The sequence below is a fragment of the Petaurus breviceps genome, unplaced genomic scaffold, assembly GCF_028583685.1.
Source record: "Petaurus breviceps papuanus isolate PSGF00001 unplaced genomic scaffold, PetGlider_PUasm1.0 126, whole genome shotgun sequence".
In the NCBI taxonomy this organism is placed as follows: domain Eukaryota; kingdom Metazoa; phylum Chordata; class Mammalia; order Diprotodontia; family Petauridae; genus Petaurus; species Petaurus breviceps.
In genome coordinates this window covers 33,511,586-33,532,364 of record NW_027185655.1, presented here as the reverse complement: position 1 = coordinate 33,532,364, position 20,779 = coordinate 33,511,586, and the positions used below count along the sequence as shown (strand labels likewise).

The following is a 20,779-nucleotide window of genomic DNA, read 5'->3' as shown; positions in this document are numbered from 1 at the left end:
GGGAGGGAGGGAGGGAGAGAGGGAGGAAGGAAGGAAGGAAGGATTCTGTCTATATCTCTCTGTCTCTGTTGTTCTTCCAATCCCTCCACCCCCACTTTTCCTCCCCTCCTCTCTTTTTTCCATTCTTTCTTCTTTCTTCCTTGGGGGTGGAGGGGGTGAGAACAGCAGAGAGAAGACAAGAATAATGCATTGATGTCTTCCTTGCTGTTCTATTTCTACTTATCTTCAGAAGTGAGGATTCCTAAGCCCTCTTGTTCACTGTATTTCTTGTTATTTCATTCTGTAATTAGATAAGTTAACCTGTTTCTGCACAAGGTTACATTTCTCCCTACAATTTCTTTGGGTGCCCTCCCCAAAGAAAAATGTATTATTTTCTCATTCTGAATTTTTTCTTGTTCTTCATAGCCTACTTCTCTCTCCATCTTCCAAGTTCCATTACTTCTCTTGAGACTCTGATTGGGGTGGGTGGAAGGTGAAGTAGAGAACAATGTTTCTCCCCATCCCTCCCCTCTTTGGTTTCTCTGTGCATCGAGGTGGTTGCTGGCAATACTGGAAGTAGCCAAGTCCAACAACCCTACTTGGAATTCTTTGATTAGGAAGCCTTACTTAGCCAAATACTTTTAACTTGGCATTTGGCTTAGTTATACTGGTCAGACATCACATGTACTCTGCCTCTGTTTCCCCAGGGTGTTGGATAAAGGCTTATTATGTCAGGTAGTGTTGATATGATCATCAACCTGGCCCTCTTTGGTGGGACCCAGAGTGGGAAGAGCTCTGCTGGCAACAGCTTGATAGGCAGCATGGACTTCCCCAGCCGTTTGGCTCCACGTTCTGTGACCAAGGCCTGCAGCCTTGGTCGAAGCTGCCAAATCCCCCACTTCATGAGACGTGGTGGGCAAGAAGTGACCCTGCAGATCCAAATATTAGACACACCAGGCTATCCCCACAGCAGCCTGAGCCAGGAGCAGGTGAAACAGGACGTGAAGGAGGCCCTGGCCAGGCATTTTGGACAAGATGGTCTCCACCTTGCCCTACTGGTCCTGAGAGCTGATGTGCCCCTCAGCGGAGAGGAAGAATGTTCTTCTATCCAGCTTATGCAGGTAAAATCAAGGGATAAATACAAACATATCAATATTCTAGTTTTTAGAACAGCCTTAGGAGGAGGGAAATAATGACAATTATTATTAATAACTAATATGTATATAGTGGTTTATGGGTTGCTAAGTCCTTTTCATGTATTATCTCATTTGTTCCTCATGATTCTGTGAAGTAGGTGCTGTTACTATTCCCATTTTACAGAGGAAGAAACTGAGGCTGACAGGTTAGTTGACTTGAACATGATCACATAGCTAAATAAGTGTCTGAGGTAAAATTAGAACTCAGGCCATACAAGCCTTTGGAAATGTATTATAAAATGGATTTATTTATGCTCCATAAAGTCCTTGATTGTTTGATTACTATACTGGGCATATTTGCTTTCTATTTAACCTTGTTTGCTTTTTGCAGCCTCTTTGGGGGAAGATCAGTCATTTCTATTCCATTTCCAGGTGGATTTTAAAAGGAAACACTAATACTACCCATTATTTTCCAGGTATTCATTAATAAACTGGTAGAAAGATGAGGACATTATGGTGCCAATGAGAGGTGTGTTGGAACATTGCATTAGAAACCAAAAACCTTGGGTTGTAGGTGCTAGGTTTTATAAATATAAAAATGAGAAAGTCTTTGTCTTCTGGGAAAGGGGAAACACATGTTATTGCATACCTACTCTGTGCCTGATGCTGTACTAAGAGATTTACAAATATTGTCTCATTTGATCTTCATAACAGCCCTAGGAGGTATCCCCATGTTACACCTTCAGGGAAAGCTGAGGCAGATAGGGGTTAAGTGACCTGCCTAGGGTCCTACAGCTAGTAAGCACCCGGAGCCACATGTGGTCTTCTTAATTCCAGACCCAGGGCTTTATTTATTGCACACCATCTCACTGTCACTGTAAGCTTCTGTTCTATCTAGGGGATACAACATGTTCACTGATAAATAAATACAGTATACACACATACAATAAATACCGAGATGGGAGTAGGAGAGATGAACATCCCAATGAATTGGGAAAGGGTATGGTATTTAATCACTGCCTGGAGTGAAACCAAGTGATTTCAAGTATAGAACTGGGAAAGAGAGGGTAGGTCACAACAGATGGCCTCCATTCATGTGAAATATGAAACCAGGCCCTTTGAAAAAAACAACAATCTATCAACCCAAACTGACAGTATGTACAATAAGCCACAGGCCTCTCTCTAAAGAAAGGAAGGGGTGCATTTGATCAACTTTTCTCCAAGTCAAGCTTGATCATTAAAATTGCAGTGTTCAGTTTTCCTTTACTGTTCTTTCTGTTTATACTGTTGGAGTCCTTGGGCATATTACTGTCTTGGCTCTCCTCTGAGTCAGTTCATATATATCTTCCAATGTTTCTCTGAATTTTTCATGTTCATTGTATCTTATGGTTCAGTAATATTCAAATACATGTGTGTGCAATAATTTGTTTGGACACACCCCAATCAGCGGGGGCTTTGTTTCCAGTTTTTTGTTAGTACAAAAAAAATGTCAAGCAAGTCATTAAATATCTTTGGGCCTCATTTTCTCTCAGAACTGTGAACATTTTTTTGTGAGCAAAACAGTTTTTATTTTTTTGCATAATGCCTTTTCTTATTTTTCTTTGTATATTGAAATATTTATATTTGAAAATGATTTTAAATTTTAGTGAAAAAGAAAAAAATATTTCAATTAAAGTGAGACGTTTCTCTGGGGGAAGTATGGAGAAGAGAAATAGGGATAGGCCTGGGGAAAATGGCAGTATATGCTCTGCTCCCATCTTCCCATAGGAAAAATCAGATTAATAATAATAGTTAGCATTTATATAGCACTTTAAGGTTTTCAAAGGACTTCACATATTATCCCATCTAATAAGCACCACTAGTTGTTATTATCAGATAACCAAACTAAGGCTGAGAGAGGTTAAATGAGGGTCATACAGCTGGTTAGTGTCTGAGGCAGGATTTGAACTCAGGTCATCTTGACTCCAAGTCCTACATTACAACTACTGTGTCTCCTAGTTACCTCAGGTTGAAATGATTGTCAAGGGAAGCTGTGAAGAAGAATGCCAATTTTACAGAACAAATGGACAAGGATTTCTTTTGTAAAATTTGGATTCAATCAAAAGGCCACACTTAAGGACCTAGAAGATCGCACATGGCCTTAAGGCCACAGGTGCCCTATCCCTGGCTTATACAGACTCAGAATTGGAAGGGACTTCATTCGGGACATCTACTCCACACTGTATCCAGACAGGAATTCCCTTTACAATAGCCCAGTAAGTGTTTTTCCATTCTCCATTTTAAGATCTTCAGTAATAGAAAGCCTACTAACTCCTGAGAGAACCCAGTCCCCTTTGGGTTGCTTTTAAGTTTTTTTTTTTTCAATTAAAAGGCATTTATTTTCTCTCCCTCTCATGCCGCAATTTAAAAGAAAAGAAAAAAATCCCTCTAGCAAATATTCTCAGTCAAGTAAAATAAATTCCTACACTGACCATGCCCAAAAAATGTAGGTCTCATTCTCATCTTGAATCATTCACTTTTCAGTCAGGAAGTGGCTAGCATAATGGGAAAACAGGCACATTAATGTGTTGCTGATGGAACTGTGGATTGGTACAACCATTCTGGAAAACAATTTGGAATTGTAAAAGCCTGTTATAATAATTAGCTCATTTTAAGCCTATGGGAAAATACATTGGCCCTAAAGTTCACTTGGTTCCTTTCTCTTTGGCTTCATGGAATTTATTTTATATGAAAAGCTCATAGTTCAGTCGTAATTGCTCTGAGCCCCCAGTTAGGAAAATTCCTAACACTTATGCAAAGGTTGGGCATTCTGTCTAATCATATATTTATATCTATTTTAGTTAACCTTTGTCCTCCTTATAACTGAGGTGAAATTCAATTTACTGGAAACATTTGGGTAATGAAACAGCAGATTATATTATATTTTATATTATATTTATATTATATTTTAGTGTCCACGGATAGACAGGCATAAGGAAGGGAAATGGATGATTTTTTGTTTGCTTAGGCCCTTTTTCTGAGGTGCCTGTGGAGACAATGATCCTCCTCAGAATCTTCCTTCTCTTCCACAGCTCATTGTTCTCTTTGATAGAACTTCTCTCCAGTTCTGAGATAGCTTCTCTTTTTATACAAATTGCTTAGAATGTGACCTGGTCTCTTCTGTGATGGTTTTCATTGATCCAAAGTGGTATACAGGCTCTGTTCATACTTGTTTGATTGTTTGATTCATTCAGAATGTTTTCTCCCCTGCTCAAGGCATCAGAGTCAAATGGCGGTGGTTTCAAGTCCTCCTTTACAGAACTATGTCCAAAAAGTCGCTGGTGGTAAACTTTGCATACCCTTTGACTGGGCTGTATCCCTACTAGGTCTATACATCAGTTTCATGATGGATAGTTCTCATTGTTAGGAAGTTTTTCCTAACACTGAACTGTGATTTCCCTAACTTCTTCCCCTTACTACCAGTTTTGTCTTCTGGGAAAAGAATAAGGAATCCAATCCTTCTTCCACTTGACAGTGCTTCAAACACTTAAAAGACAGTATTTCTTGAAGACAGAAATTTCCCTAAAGACAGTATCTCCTGCCCACATCCCAGTGTTGTATTCTTCTGACTAAACAATTCCAATACCTTTAACTGATTGTCATATGGTATAGTCTCCAATTTCTCATGTTTCTGGTCACCTTCTTCTGGATAACCTCACCCAGTACAGTAGCATGGCACACAGACCTGTATCTATCATCCCATTTTTGGTTCAGTCAGTATGCATAGAAGAACTATGGCTTCTCTCATTCTGGACATTATGACTCCCCTTAAACAGCCTAAGACCATGCCAACTGTAATATAGAAAGTAGGGGAAATACTGTTGCCTTAGTTATGAGAGAGGGACAATCTTTAGAGGCAGGTGGCAGGTCCAGCATCAGGTTCATCGTAGCCAAGACTTTTACAGAAAATTTCTATCAATTTTTTACAGTTTGGGCTTTTGTAGTAATTTTCTTCCCGAAAGTGCTGCAGATATTAGTGAATGCTATCTGGATATGTTTATTAACTCTGAGCAGCCAGGGAGAATCTGAGCATTTGTCAGGATAGAGTGCTGTTCAGATATAGCTAGGCTGCTACTAACGTTCTTTGACTACAGAGAGCTATGGGACTCTTTTTGTCCTTTTGAAGGTAAATAGGGGGTGCATTTCAGAGTGGATACCCAGCTACTCTTTAATTAGGAAAAGAAAACAGGCAGTGTCCAGATTGAAACCAGTTCCAATGATATGGCATGTGTTAAAACCACTTAACTTGAAGACAACATAAGTAAAAGTGTCCACTGGGTTGGTAACAATAAGCATTTTGCAGTTGGGGCTATGTTATGTTAGACAATGCTTGGTATCATTGACTTAAAAATTTCCATGTTTCAATGAACCAAGTTGAGTTTCTCCCTCAGTCTGGCATGTACCTGCCATGGTTATGATCAGCGTTGAGTATGCAGTCACTTCGTAGTCTATGCCAGAGACAAAATGGTTTCTGAGGTTCCCTTCCAGATCTGGTTCTAGGACCTCAGGAACCTATGGTTGCTTCTTTGACAATTCATAGAACAAGATGATTCTTTAAAATAAATACTAAAACAATCTTTGAAGGCGAACAGTCTATTAACTTTCTTGTAGTCTATATGTCATGCTTCCATTCCGGGTTTGGATTCACTATCCAGGCGCCCCCGATCTGAATCACAACCCTTCCATAGCAATCATCATTTAAAGGTGCAATTATTCAGCAAATATTTACTGAGTACCTGCTGTGTGGAAGACACCATGCTCAACACAACTATATGTGCAAATATAACTACATGGACCGATCAATATATGACCCAAATTTGTGCTCCCACTACTAGGGTTTTCTTATTTGTTTAAACTGAATTTGTGAATTCATTGGCAGTAACTACGAAATTTCCTCTGCCAATGCAGATAAGCATCTTTGAGAGTTGCATGAGGGCATAAAGCGGTTAAGTGACTTGCTCAAAGGCACACAGGTAATTTGTGTCAAAGGTAGAACTTGAACTCAGGTCTTCTCTACTCTTAAATAGATTTCTAGCCACTTGGCTAGGTTGCCTCTCATACATGTATTTTATCTTATAGTTAGGACACACAATATGTATAAGTGGCCAACTGGGAGTTTGCCTTGATAAGCTCCTGGAAAAATCTACTTTGTAATTAATAATGTTCAAATTTGGGAGCTTAAGAAGTTGTATTTGGGAGAAAATCCATTGGCCTGATAAAGTTAATTTGTCTTACAAGGTCTATGTATTCCAAATAGGCTTTCTCCTGGAGAGAAGTTCAGAGGTTTTTTTAAGTGGGAAGACAGAAAGAAAAAGTGGAAAATAAAGAATAGCCATAATTATTCTCTGGTTCCATGATAATTTCTTTGTCAGTTGATGTAATTGTTGGCTTCTTTTTTTTTTTTTCAGTTTCTCCCTTAAAAATCCAGATGCTATGATTTCATCAACCACAAGCAATGGGGGCGGGGCTGTTGGTGGGTCCTGGGAAAATTAAAATAATTCCTAGAAAACAAAGTTTATACATTAACTAGTTTTCCCAGGAGGACTAGTCTCATTTACATCTATTAGCATTCAGCTATCAAACAATTCATGATTTATTGCAAAAATCCTCTGTAGCTTAGGACTTCAATACTTAATAGCACATTTAAAATGTTAGCACCAAATAACTTACATTAACTTATCTTGCTCTCAGATTTTCATGCAAAGTATCAATCATCCTTGATTTCTTTTTTCCCCAGATCCACTGAGAACATACTTGGCTAACACCATGATGACTAAATACCAAGTAACACCACTTTAGAATATCACACTGTTTTCTAGGCCAGGCAACAGTCTACAGAGTATAGACCAAATTGACATTTTTGTCTTTTATTAGCAGGGTTCCAAAAAGACAATTTCCTGTCTTGCTTATAAGATATGGGCATCATTTAAAAAATTTTTTTGTCTTTATTAATTTGTTAATTTTTAGTTTACAAGATTCAGTTCCACAATCCCTTGATTTCAAATTTTCTCCCCCTTCTCCTCCCCCCACCCCATGGCGGCATGCAATCAAGTATAGAATCCGCAAATACTTCGACATTAGACATTAGTCAGGTTATAAAGAAGGATTGTAATGGATAGAATGAACAATGGGAAAGAGGAAACAAAACCAAACAAGAAAAGGAAAGAGAGCAGGTAATTTTCTTCAATCTGCATTCAAACTCTGTTCTTTCTAATTCTTTCTCTGAATGTAGACATCTCTTTCTATCATGAGTCTTTTGGAGTAGTCTTATAACCCTGCATTGCTGAGAAGAGTCTGGTCTATCAAAGTTAGTCATCAGGCATATGTTGTGTCTGTAATTGTGTACAGATTTCTCCTGGTTCTGCTCTTCTCACTCAGCATCAATTTGTATAAGCCTCCCCAGGTAAATATGAAGTCCGTCTGCTCATCATTTCTTATAGCAAAATAGTATTCCATTACACTCATGTACCACAACTTGTTTAGCCATTTCCCAATTGATGGGCATCTCCTTAATTTCCAGTTCTTTGCCACCACAAAAAGAGCTGCTATAAATATTTTTGTATGTATGGGTCTTCCTCCCACTTCTATGATATCTTTGGCATACAATCCTAGAAGTGGTATTGCTGGGTCAAAGGGTATGAAATTATTTATAGCCCTTTGGGCATAGTTCCAGATTGCTCTCCAGAATGGTTGAATCAGTTCACAACTCCACCAACAATGCATTAGTGTTCCAATTTTTCCATATCCTCTCCAGCATTTGTCATTTTCCTGTTTTTTCATCTTAGCCAATCTGACTGGCCAGATGTGGTACCTCAGAGTTGTTTTGATTTGCATTTCTCTAATCAATAATGATTTAGACCATTTTTTTCATATGCTCATAGATATCTTTAATTTCTTCCTCTGAAAATTGCCTGGTCATATCCTTTGACCATCTATCAATTGGGGAATGACTTGTATTCTTATAGATTTGACTCAATTCTCTATATATTTTAGAAATGAGGCCTTTATCAGAGACATTGGTTGTAAAAATTCTTTCCCAATTTTCCACTTCCCTCTTAATCTTGCTTACATTGGCTTTGTTTCTATAGAAACTTTTCAATTTCATGTAATCAAAATTATCCATTTTGCATTTCATAATGCCCTCTATTTCTTGTTTGGTCATGAAGTCTTCTCTCCATAAATCTGACAGGTAAACTATTCCTTGCTTTCCCAGATTGCTTACAGTATCAGCCTTTATACCTAGCTCAAGCACTCATTTTGACTTGATTTTGGTATATGGTGTTAGATAATGGTCTATGCTCAGTTTTTGCCATACTATATTCCAGTTTTCCCAGCAGTTTTTGTCAAATAGTGAATTCTTATCCCCAAAACTGGGGTGTTTGGGTTTATCAAACAGTAGATTACTATAGTCATTGACTGGTGAGTCTTGTGTACCCAATCTATTCCATTGATCCACTACTCTATTCCTCAGCCAGTACCAAGTAGTTTTGATGACTGCTGCTTTATAATACAGATTAAATTCTGGTATAGCTAGGCCACCTTCCCTAGCATTTCTTTTCATTAATTCTCTTGATATTTTGGACCTTTGTTCTTCCAAATGCATTTTATTACTATTTTTCTAGCTCTATAACGTAATTTTTGGTAGATTGATTGGTATGGCACTAAATATGTAATTTAATTTAGGTAAAATTATCATTTTATTATATTAGCTTGACTATGGGCATCATTTTAGAAATAGCCACCAACAAATGCAAACTTCTTGTGAGTCGAACAAGTAGCATTGTACAATGCTAGTGTACACTAGAAAAAACATTGAAGCAAGAGTCAGAAAAACCTGGATCCTAGCTCTGGCCCATAGACTACCATATCCAAAGTATAACTTTGAGCAAGTCATTCTCTGGGTCTAAGCTCTCACATAAAAAAAAAAATTCCTCAGAGGGGGTCAAATTAAATGATTGTTCTCGTCTCTTCTAGCTCTGCCATTCTAGGTGGAATGCATCAGAGAAGTGAAATTTTGGCCTTGTTAATAGGTAACATAGTGTACTTCTCCCTAACTAAGGCTATATGTTTTGAGCATTAACATGTTGGGTGGACACACAGAGTGACACTGTAAGCAATTTGTTTTTGGTTCAAACTCTATTGTTGAACTCAAATGAGCTAGAAATAAGAAAAACTTAGAAATAAGGGATACATTTTCACTGTGCATTGAACAGATCATTTTGAAAGATAACATTAGAATGAATTTAATGGAGTTTATTACTTTATACAGGTATTATACTTTTGAAGTATCATTAGAAAAAGCTTCCAAAGATGTTGATGGTCCTTAATCAAGTGCTGTGATTGTACTTTTGGAAAAAATTAAATTCTAAAATATTTTTCAAGTTATAGTACTTCTCTGCTTTACATTTCCTCTTACTTCTCCTGGCCCCAGGGATCTTGGTTATAAGATCTCTTCTTTATTAAGTAGGTAGAATTATTATCAATTTTTCTATATTAACTCATAACAAAGTGCTGCTATATTCTGTAAGTACTTTGCACATAAGACATTTGTAAAAAGTTGTATAGATCACATTTTGATTAATTGAATCATACTTTCAAAATATGCAGAAATGGACTCAGTGTTTAAGAGTAGGACTTGTGAGATGTGTCTTTTTACCATCAGCACAGGTGCTGAACATTTGTGTAATCAGAATGAAAGAAAGAAGCTCTTTTATTCAATCCTTTGGCAAAACAATCACCTCCTAATTTACCATAAAAGTACCTACACCTCATGCCTATATAATACTTTGCCTGGGATTATCATGTGAGATAGGTAGTGCAAGTATTATCATTCCCAATTGTTTAAGATGGAATACTTAGTAAGAAGCAGCACATGAATTTGAATTCAGGTCTCAATTCTAAATCTATACTGACTCCGTTTTAGAAATATAAATTTCCACGTGGCACGTCATGGGTAGCTAGGTGGTCAAGTGGTTAGAGCACCAGGCTTGGAGTCATCTTTGTGAGTCCAAGTCTGGCCTCAGACACTTGCTGACTGTGTGACCCTGGACAAGTCACTTCACCCTGTTTGCCTCAGTTTCCTCATCTGTTAAATGAGCTGGAGAAGGAAACAGCAAACCACTGCAGTAACTCTTCCAAGAAAACCCCAAATTGGGTCATGAAGAGTCTGAAACAACTCAATAACAACAGCAGGTCACACTAAAAACTCTTTTTTTTCTCAAAGATTACCAGTAACATAAGTAGTTACTATGAGGAGCAACACATTCTGATCAAATTTTATTTTTAAAAAGAATCATAAGAAATTCTGTTTGAGGTCTGTGCCTTCTTAGAATATCTTTAAATATAAAAATAATGCAATTAAACACTTTCTCCAAGCTCCTAAAATGCAATGAAATATGAGACAAAAAGCCATATAGAAAAATGTGTTTTTTCTGCATAAAGTGATTTTTTTCATATGATTTTGGAAGGAAATTGACAAAATTGTCTAATTTAATATATATTAGTTCTAACTAGATATATGTATGTATATATCTAATTAAATCATTTATATGTGTATGTGTGTATATACATACATATGTATATATATGTATGTATTTCTAGGAACCAGTAATCTTACATCAAATATTCTTCTTCACATTCTATAAGTACAGCTTTTCCTAAGAACATTTTTACTAATGCACCATAAATTTATTACATCATCAGCTATCCTATCTCATTAGATAAAGGAATACCATTCCTCAACATTGTTAAACTATACTGAACTACACTGATTCCCATTCCTGAAAAATGAGAGATGTACATATTACATTGGCTTTGCCAATCACAGATGCTGTTTTTGAACTTAACTTTTCTGTTCAAGTTTATGTTAACCAATAGACAAGTTAAGAACAGAAGTAGTCTCATATGTTTGGGAGTGCTCTTCAATGCTATAAATCTTTTTTTTGTTTGTTTGTTTTTGCTTTTTGGAGGACAACTGATGTTAAGTGATTTGCCCAGGGTCACACGGCTAGTTTTTTGTGTTAAGTGTCTGAGGCCGGATTTGAACTCAGGTCCTCCTGACTCCAGGACCGGTTCTCTATTCACTGTGCCACCTAGCCACCTGAAATGCTATAAATCTTAACCCATCTATGCTGATTCTCCCATTTGACTCTTATCTAGGTCAGAAAATCTGCTGGGCAAGTTTTGTAGAGTATTCTAAATGTAGGTTACTATATAGACAATAGTCTACAATTCCATAGCCTTCTGCATGTGGATGGATAGGACACGGTCTCTCGTGTGATTACAGGTCTGTTCCAGGAAGCTCTGCAATGTTCTGGGGCTGGAGAACATCAGTATAATCAGTAAATTACATGCAAATCTGGAGGAGGTCACTATTCACAGACAGCTTTTTGACCTTGATTCTGCACTGAATCTTCCCATCACAGGGACTAACACTTTGGCAAGCGTAACTGTTTTATGCCTTGCCAGATGAGTATTATCAGAAGGTCAGGGTTATTTCTGTCATATCTTTCAAGGAACAGAATTGTTTTGATGCATGAATGGGAAACAATTTGTTATAAAAAAAACTTGCAAGGTGCTCTTTTGTTCTGAAGAATCAAATGCCTTTTTTTTTGTTTTCTTTAACAGACAAAAAAGCACAACAGAATTTTATGTTCTCTATATCTTTGAGGTTATTTTGAAATGGTGATTACAGCCCTACATAGCTAGAGAAATATTAACTGCTCAGGAATAGGATGGGCTAATTATGATAAAAATAACAAATCTATCTAAATTTACTCATTTATTCAGATACACACCAAATAAATGACCTGTGGATTATTTTATAGAGTTAAAAATAATGACATTCAAATGGATGAACAAAAGAACAAGGATCTTAAGAGAATTTAAAAAATGGAAAGGAGGGGGACCTAGAAGAATCAGACATCAAAGTATATTACAAAGCAGTAATCATCAAAACTATTTGGTTCTACACAAGACAGGTTACTCATTGAAATAGCTTAGGCATACAATATACATAAGTAAATGAACACTATAGCTTATTATTTAATAAACCTGATGACCCCAGTTACTGGGAGAAGGGTTCACTACTTGATATGAAACTTCTGTAAACTTTGTAAACAGTTTGATAGAAATTAGGTATAGAGTAATATTTCACATTTACATCATGATAAATTACAAATGGACACATGAGAAACATAAAAAATGACATCATAAGCAAATTATAGGAACAAGGAATAAATTACCCTTCTGATTTATGGATAGGGGAGGAATTCATGACCAAACAAGGCTAGAGAAAATTACAGAAAACAAAATGGTCAATTTTGATTATATGAGATTAAAAATGGTTTTGCACAAACAAAAGCAATGCAGTTAAAATAATTAGGGAAAGAGTTATCTGGAGGAAAAAAACAACTTTGCAGCAAGTTTATATGATAAAGGTTTTATATCAGAGATAAATAAAGAACTTATTCAAATGTTTATTAGAACTGTTCCTCCATAGATCAAAGGATATGAGCAAATAGTTTTGAAGAAATCTAAGTTATCAATAACCATGTGAAAAAAATCATCCAAATCATTAATAATTGGAGAAATATAAATTAAATCACTTCATACCCATTGTGTTGAAAAATTGGCAAAAGAGGAAAATGACAAATGTCGGAAGGGTTACAGGCACATTAAAGTCCTATTCAAGAAACTATGAGTTGGTCCAGTCATTATCAGAAGTGATTTGGAATTTTGCTTTCCAAATGAATAAATTGTGCATATGCTCTGACCCACCTATACCCAACACTTAAGTCAAGAAATCAAAGAAAGAGGAAAAGAACTCATAGGGACAAAAATATTTATAGCAGGTCTTTTTTTTAACTTTCTTTTTTTTAAATTTATTTATATACTTTACAACATTCAGTTCCACAATCCCTTGAGTTCCAAATTTTCTCCCCCTCCCTTGGCAGCATGCAATCAAATACCTTCACGTTTAACATGAGTCAGGTTGTAAAGAAGGATTATAACCAATGGAGTGAACAATGAGAAGAAGGGACAAAACAAAAGACAAAAGAGAGAAAGAGCGAGTAGTTTGCTTCAGTCTGCATTTAGGCTCCATAATTCTTTCTCTGGATGTGGACAACCCTTTCCATCATGAGTCTTTCATACTTGTCCTCTAACCTTGAATTGCTGAGAAGAGTTCAGTCGATCAGAGTTAGTTGTCACAGATACAATATGTCTGTAATTGTGTACAAAGTTCTCCTGGCTCTGTAACAGGTCCTTTTGGAGCAGCAAAAGAATTAGAAACTAAGGGGGTGCCCAGCTGTTGGAGAATGACTATGCAAATTATGGCATATATGAATGTCATAGAATATTATTGAGCCATAATAAATGATGAAAGGCACAGGTTCAGATGACACTTGGAAGACCTCATGAAATTACGAAGGGTGAAATGAATAGAACTAGGAAAACAATTTTTATAATGACAATCACACACATTTAATTAAACCATACTTCGGCTCCTGCCTCATCCTGGAACTCCAAGTTTCCAATGTGACTTGAAGTCAGACTGCTGCTGGACTCATCTTCTGTCAGCCAGCTGAGAAGTTCTGATTTAGAGCAATAGAACGACATGCTCCACTTTGGACTGGGATTCTTGTCTTGGTTATTCCCCTGGAGGCTTCAAACTGGGTTGGAATTTGGAACTGAGACCTCATTCTACTCCTGGGGTCGGAGAAACACAAATGCTGCTTGCTTCTGAACTTAGTCATTGCTTGGTACAGAACCTAGGGCCCTTGATAGCTCTTTACCCTAAAATATCACCTCTAGACTCAGGTCTCCTCAGTCTGCCCCGAATCTGTGACTCATAACTTAGTAGGTAGTGAGCAACAGAGACCAGTTGGCATCTCTCCCTGTGCCCCTACAAGTTTAGACCCCTTAGTGTTGTTTCTGAGGAAGCCACATAGAGGCTAGGATGCTGGACCTATAGTCAGGAAAACTTGAGTTCAGATCCGATTCAGCCTCCAACACTAACTAGCTGTATGTCCCTAAGCAAGCCACGACTCCTCCATTTACCTCAGTTTCCTCCACTAAAAAATAAAAAAAAAAAAGGATCGGTCTTATCTCACAGAGTTGTAAGGATGCAGTGAGAAATATGTGTAAAAAGCACTTGGCACATAGCTAGTAAATGATGCATAGTAAATACTTAATTCCTTTAGAGAAAGGAAATTAGAGAATTTTATTGTTAGATTATGAAATATTAAATTAGAGAAAGAAAAAAGAAATTAGAGAATCCCTGTCCCCCTCACTGGGATTGTCTTCTTGACCTGGTAACATAGACAGTTGCTGAACCAGCTCACTCCTGGCCTAACTCTGTCCTTAGCAGTTGCACACCTCTCTTTCTCCCTATGCTGACCTGGACTCAAATGACAGTTCCGCATACTTGCCATATGAAATGAGGCAAAACGTCAAGCCTATTTTTCCATCTTTGAACAGGAATATGAGTTCTACCTCCAAGTTCATGGGAGTGCTATAAGGAAAATAATTTGCAAATCATAAAGTTCTATTAGACATGCCGGTTATTCTCTTCCAAGTAATTGAGTTAACTTTGTTTTTGTTTTTAAACCTGTGTATAGAACTGTGACTTTTTCCTTTGGAGGAAGGTAAAATAAGAGAAAGCTAACTACTATATTTTTGCTTTTCCACTGAAGGAACTTCTTGGTCCTGACTGGAAGAATTTTACAGCCATTCTTTTCACCCATGCAGAAAAACTAGAAGAAGCTCGACTCAGTGAGGAAGAATACTTACAGACTGCTTCTCAGTCACTGTTAACTCTACTGGACTCTGTTCAACAGAGACATATTTTTCAATACAATCAGACAATCCCACTTAAAGAACAAAGAATAATAACTTTAAAAAGAATCACAGAATTTGTAAGAGAAAATTCTTACCAAGCACTTTATTTTCAATAAAAGAACTTGGCAAGTGTGAATTCTTTTTAAATAAATTTGGTGATGAAAGCTTAAATGTTGAAATAATTCAAATATTCATTTGAAGAAAGAACAGTAATCTCTAACCTATAAACATGTTGTTACAATTTTTATGAGTTCAGTATTTGTGAGTTTATTATGGAACATGTTTTCTCATAGAAGCAGTATTTTCTGGATACCATTTGGGTTCCCAGGCTTGGTCATAAAAGTCCATTTAAGTCACTGATACGGCTGGGTGGCACAGTGCAGAGTTCTGGGCTTAGTGTCAGAACATCCTGAATTCAAAGCTAACCTCAGACACTTACTAGTTGTGTGACCCTGGGCAAGTCACTTAATCTGTCTGCCATGGTTTCCTCAACTGTAAAATGGAAATAACACCCGCCCTGCCCTTCCCTTGTAAAGTGCTTAGCGCAGTTCATGGTACATAGTTGTGTCTGACTCTTTATGACCTTATTTGGGGTTTTCTTGGCAAAAATACGGGAGTGGTTTGCTATTTCCTAATCCAGCTCATTTTACAGAAGAGGCAAACAGGGTGAAGTGACTTGCCCAAGGTCACACAGCTAATAAGTGTCTGAGGTCAGATTTGAACTCAGGAAGATGAGTCTTCCCTGACTCCAGATCCAGCATTTGATTCACTGCCGAAGAACCTAGTCACCACACATAACACTTTCTGTGGGAAAGTGTATTCCAGATTTTAACTTTGAAGTTACATATCCCCCCCCAAGAGTGACAATAGATTCTGGCCCACGATTGCTTTCCTATAGAGTGATGGTTCCAGTGTTGGATGGCAGGGACCCCAGGAAGCAAAACCTGCACCCACAGAGATGGAAAGACTACAGGCCAGGGTGCTGAAAGTAGAGGGGATGGAAGGGACAGGAAGCATGGCAAGGTGACTTCTGATTTTGGGATCACTTTATAAATTGAGGGCTGCTGGCAGTCACCTACATGAATTAAAATCATCTCGGTACAAAAGCACTAACATTATAAAAGAAATACTGTTATTTAGCAAATGGTCCTTGTGTGAATGAGAAGATGGACCATCTTAAAGTTAAAGAGGATTGGAGAGGGGAAAAAGCTCATCCTCAATCTGCCATCTATACTATGAGATCATAGACTGAAACACAGAGAGATTAATTAACTGGCCCCATGTTATGGGTCCCCAGACTCCACATCTCGTTTTCTTTCTATTCTCCTCAGGCTTCTTAGACCTGTGTGTCATGGACCGCTATTAAGATTGTCTTAAAATGCATAAAATAAAGCATACAAGATTACAAAAGAAACCAATTATGTTGGAATAGTTAGCAATGTATTTTGAAAAGTTCACAGACCCCAGGTTAAGAATCTCTGTACTACACCATATAGGTGTCGCAGCAAGCACCCCAGCATCCAGGGAGTCTGCCAACACAAGGTTCTTAGATCTGCTTTGTTAAAGGAAAGCAACTCAAAATGGGTTAACAAGCTTACTTTAATCAGTCAAATATGTATCTTTTACCTATTTCAGGGGAAAAAGGTCAGCACCCCAAACTTCAAAGTACACACACAGAATTATCAAGACAAAAACAGATCAAGTGGACAGATTTCCAAACTGTCCAACCATTACATCCATACCAAACAACATCTGGGTTTCAAAGCCGGGGGGGGGGCACTCTGGACAACGGCTTTCCAGAGTTTCATCTGACCAAATCACAGAACACTTCTCAAAGTGAGCCCCAAAACAAAGCTACACATCAAGGCTTATATAGCCTTCTCCTGGCTCAGAGAATGTAACAACCTTATAGACTCACTGGCCAATCAAGAAGTATCTACTGAAAAACAAGCCTCCCACCCCAGGCTCCAGGTGCACTTTAGCCTAGGGGCAGGGAAGATCTTAAAAATTTACATTTCCATTACAATAGGTCACCCAGTCTATGAGTTTATTCATTTCACTATGAGGATTACATTAACCACAAAACTGACTTTTTAAAATGGTAACCAGGGTTGGGGGTGAGGAACAGCCTACTGTGTATCTGAGAAAAGGTTACTCAGCTTTTGCTTTAAGATTTCTAATGAGGAAGAACCTACCACCTCTTGATACAGCCTGTTCTGCTTGTGGACAACTCTGGTGGTCAGGTTTTCCTGACACAAAGCTATTAATGCTTCTTTTTATTTCCACCCATTGTTCCAGATTCTTCCTTCTAGGTTCAAACAGAACAGATCTAAGTTGGCTACCATGTTCCTTGCTACATTTTTCCTCCATGTCAAATGCCCCTGTCTCCTCAACCAGTTTGTATATGGCAAGAACTCTAAGGCCTTACCGTCAGGATGCTGTCCAGCTTTTAAAAGGGGTCTTGTATGTGGTATAATGGCAATCTAAATGGAACTGTTTCTAAGAGTAGGTTTGGAAGTAATAGAATAATCAGAAGCACACATGCTGTGTATCGTCAGAAAGGTCCACAGCTCATCCACTTCAAGGGAAAGAGGGGAAATTCAAATTTACTAGTCACTTCTGACACCTTCCTCAAGATTTATTTGTCCTAGGCCCACATGAAGTTTAAAAAATCCTCCTTTTGGGTGGGTGGGGGGGGGGAGGAGGATATTTTACAGTCTAGAGATGACCAGATCTTAAAGGTACACATGTACCCTTAAATGAGTTATTTGCCCATGACATACACTTTATAGCAATGTTTAGCAGCTGGTTTAGAATGGTCTTCTCACTGCCATACCTGCTACTATAACTTGTGCCTGCTTCCTTGCCGTGATACCCTTTCTTAAAAACCACAGAAATAAAAGCATAATATAAAACGAATAAAACATGTAGAGCACAAAATTCAGCACTCAGTCGACAGAACTAACTAAAGGTAGAGAAACTAGCTCAATCTGTTTTAATCAGGTCAAGGTTTGACATTCAAACTGTGAGAGAAGCACACACAAATGCCCATCTTTATCATACAGTAAAATATCAAAATTGTCGCGTCCGAAGTAATTCACACACTACAATAGTTGAAGTTAAAAAAATAAACAAAACAAAAATACTCCAGAGGATTATAAAACAGTTTTGTATGTGCTAACTTAATCCCTGTTGCAAAAAGAAAGTTGGGCAATGTGTCTCAGAGAACATCACCAGACATGAGGTAACCTAAACTCCCAATGTGTTCCAGAAGACTAGAAAATCCATAACCTCAATATGGCCAGTCTTCTTTTCATAAAGCAAAAGTCACTGCAGCAGTTGGACGGCTCCAATCTAAAAGAAACAGTTCTTTTATTCTGAATTGTAAAACAGTGGAAGGAAAAAATATTACATTAATAACCTTTGCAAAACCACCCACTTAAGAGAGAAATAAAAATGTAGGAAAAACAGCAGTGTACTTGTGGTCCAGAGAGACCCAAGTTTGAGTCCTGCGACCATCACTTATTTATTGCTCCATCCAAATTAGCTGGCCCAGATAGTTTTAGATTATATAAAGTCAAACATCACTGCTAGCTAATTTGTTTATTTTTACTAACTTAACCTGAGTTGGAATTTTCCTTTATAGATTAAGAGAGTATATGGGAAAATAGAGTAAAGGATTTTGTAGAAAGATATCTTAGTAACTTAAGAAAAAAAATTTAGAAGAGCTTTAACATAAAAATTGCCTAAATATACTTTCTCTCAGTGCATTAAAACCATATTGGGAAAACTTGGATAATAAATGATTCAAGTATATAAATGACAAACGGAAATGGAATCAATGGTTCAAGCTGAAGCCCTTTTCATCCCACATACCTGCAACTCAATTCAGACCAAGGAATGTTTTGAACTTTATTTTCTATCTGGTGAGTAACAAAGGAAGCTCTATTCTCATTTAGTCATGTTCAACTTCTTGAAAACTTTCTTGAAAAAAGTAGAAGTCTTGGTAGGGCAGCCATGACTGACTCTAAAGTATGTGTGTGTGTGTATACATACGCATACATGAATGTACTTGCAAACACTTTATTTTGCATTTTGTATGTACAGATCTAAAACCAGCACTCTCTTAGTCCAGGTTTGATGTTGGGACAAAATGAGTCACTGAACATTTAACAAAGGTTGCCCTATCAGAAGGATATGCAACAAGGATTTAGAGCAAGGATGCAGAGGCACTTAGCTCCTTGGATGCAGCCTCCTTTATTATCTCTATGTGGAAATGTGCCTGCTCGATCATCAGGATAGGGTCGCTCTTGGGCTTTTCATTGGCCCTCAGCCAGACAGTCATGTCAGAGAGGCTGGGGGCCAATTAGAAGGACCCCATGGGGGTGAGGGGGAAGGAATCATCACTGTAGAAGCCAATAAGGAATCAGCAGCTGAAGTTAGCTGTGTGTGGTGAGAAAGCTGCATCAGGGTAAGGAAAGCTGTGTCAGACAACTGCTGTCCTGTCACAAGACCTCCCTTGAGTCACTCAGCTGTGACTTTCTATCTCATCCTCCCCATCAGCCCATTAGAGACAGAAGCTCTCTCATAAATGTTCTCAGACTTCTCCAAGCCAAGTCATTTGCATTCTAGGCTTTCCCTCTTCCCCCTTTTTTTTCTTCCTCCTTTTCTTGCACCTCAGTCTCCTGGTCCTGGGCTCTGACTGATTAGCTTTTAGTTTATCTGACTTGGTTCTGGACTCACTACATAGCTTTCTAGACCCCACCAAGCCATGCTGCCATTCCTTACTCTCTGCCACAAGAACCCACCTTGCCCCAATTCTTGTTCACCTGTATGTGTGTTCTTTCTCTCTTACGATGTAAGCTTCTGGAAGGCGAGGATTACCTGACTTACTTCTGCTTGTATCCTTTGTATTTGTACAGTGTCTTGCACAGTACGTGCACAATTCTTCTTTGTATGTTCTGCAATGCCTACTATTGTCACTCAGTTGTTTCAGTCATGTCTAACTCTTTGTGACCCCATTTGGGGTTTTCTTTTCTTTTTTTGCTTTTTGGAGGGCAGTTGAGGTTAAGTGACTTGCCCAAGGTCACATGGCTAGTTTTGTGTGTGTGTGTGTGTGTGTGTGTGTGTGTGTGTGTGTGTGTGGTGTCTGAGGCCGCATTTGAACTCAGGTCCTCCTGACTCCAGGGCCGGTGCTCTATTCACTCTGCCACCTAGCCGCCCCTTCATTTGGGGCAGAGGGTGGTTACCAATTTCATCTCCAGCTCATTTTACAGGAAACTGAGGCAAACGGGGTTAAGTGACTTGCCCAGGGTCACACGACTAGTAAGTGTCTGAGGCCAGATTTAAACTCGGGAAGATTCATCCTCCTGACACCAAGCCTGGCACTCTATCCTCCATGCCACCTAGCAGCTCAATGCCTACTGAGCACCTTGTAATCTGCCGTTTTCTTTTCTCATTTGCCCATGAAATGACCCTACATTTTCCTCCCTACCACATGTGTAGAGTTAGATTATCTGTTTAATATTACATGCCAAGTTTTGTATTTTTGGGGGGTGTAGGCTGTGCTCAGAGAGGGCTGCTCTCCACCTCTGGAGTCCACTTGACCCACCTGACTCTCAGCTGTGGCACCAAGAAGCTGTAACATGCGCAGCAGCCACACCCCAGTAAACTCTTCTGGCGGATGGGCTAAACCAGGGTGAGGGTGACCAAGGGATCTCAGACCCATTGGTGAGTTAGGGGGTGTCTAACCCAAACATGTGAAGCCTTCCCCTGGTGGAATGGGC

The 20,779-nt window shown here is 38.3% G+C and overlaps 1 protein-coding gene across 1 annotated transcript; it reads left to right on the top strand.

The window, feature by feature from the left end:
* Positions 1–53: 53 nt before the first annotated feature.
* Positions 54–15,249, top strand: GIMD1 (GIMAP family P-loop NTPase domain containing 1). Its single transcript, XM_069099465.1, has 2 exons — positions 54–1,100; positions 14,849–15,249. The coding sequence occupies exons 1-2, from the start codon at positions 708–710 to the stop codon at positions 15,107–15,109; spliced, it is 654 nt and encodes a 217-aa protein (XP_068955566.1). The 5' UTR covers positions 54–707; the 3' UTR covers positions 15,110–15,249.
* Positions 15,250–20,779: the final 5,530 nt, after the last annotated feature.

Bases quoted from the DNA above. Each gene is read 5' to 3' on its own strand.
- GIMD1 (XM_069099465.1), top strand. From the start codon at position 708: ATGTCAGGTAGTGTTGATATGATCATCAACCTGGCCCTCTTTGGTGGG. The intron at 1,101-14,848 runs GTAAAATCAAGG...TTTCCACTGAAG, and splicing joins CTTCTATCCAGCTTATGCAG to GAACTTCTTGGTCCTGACTG.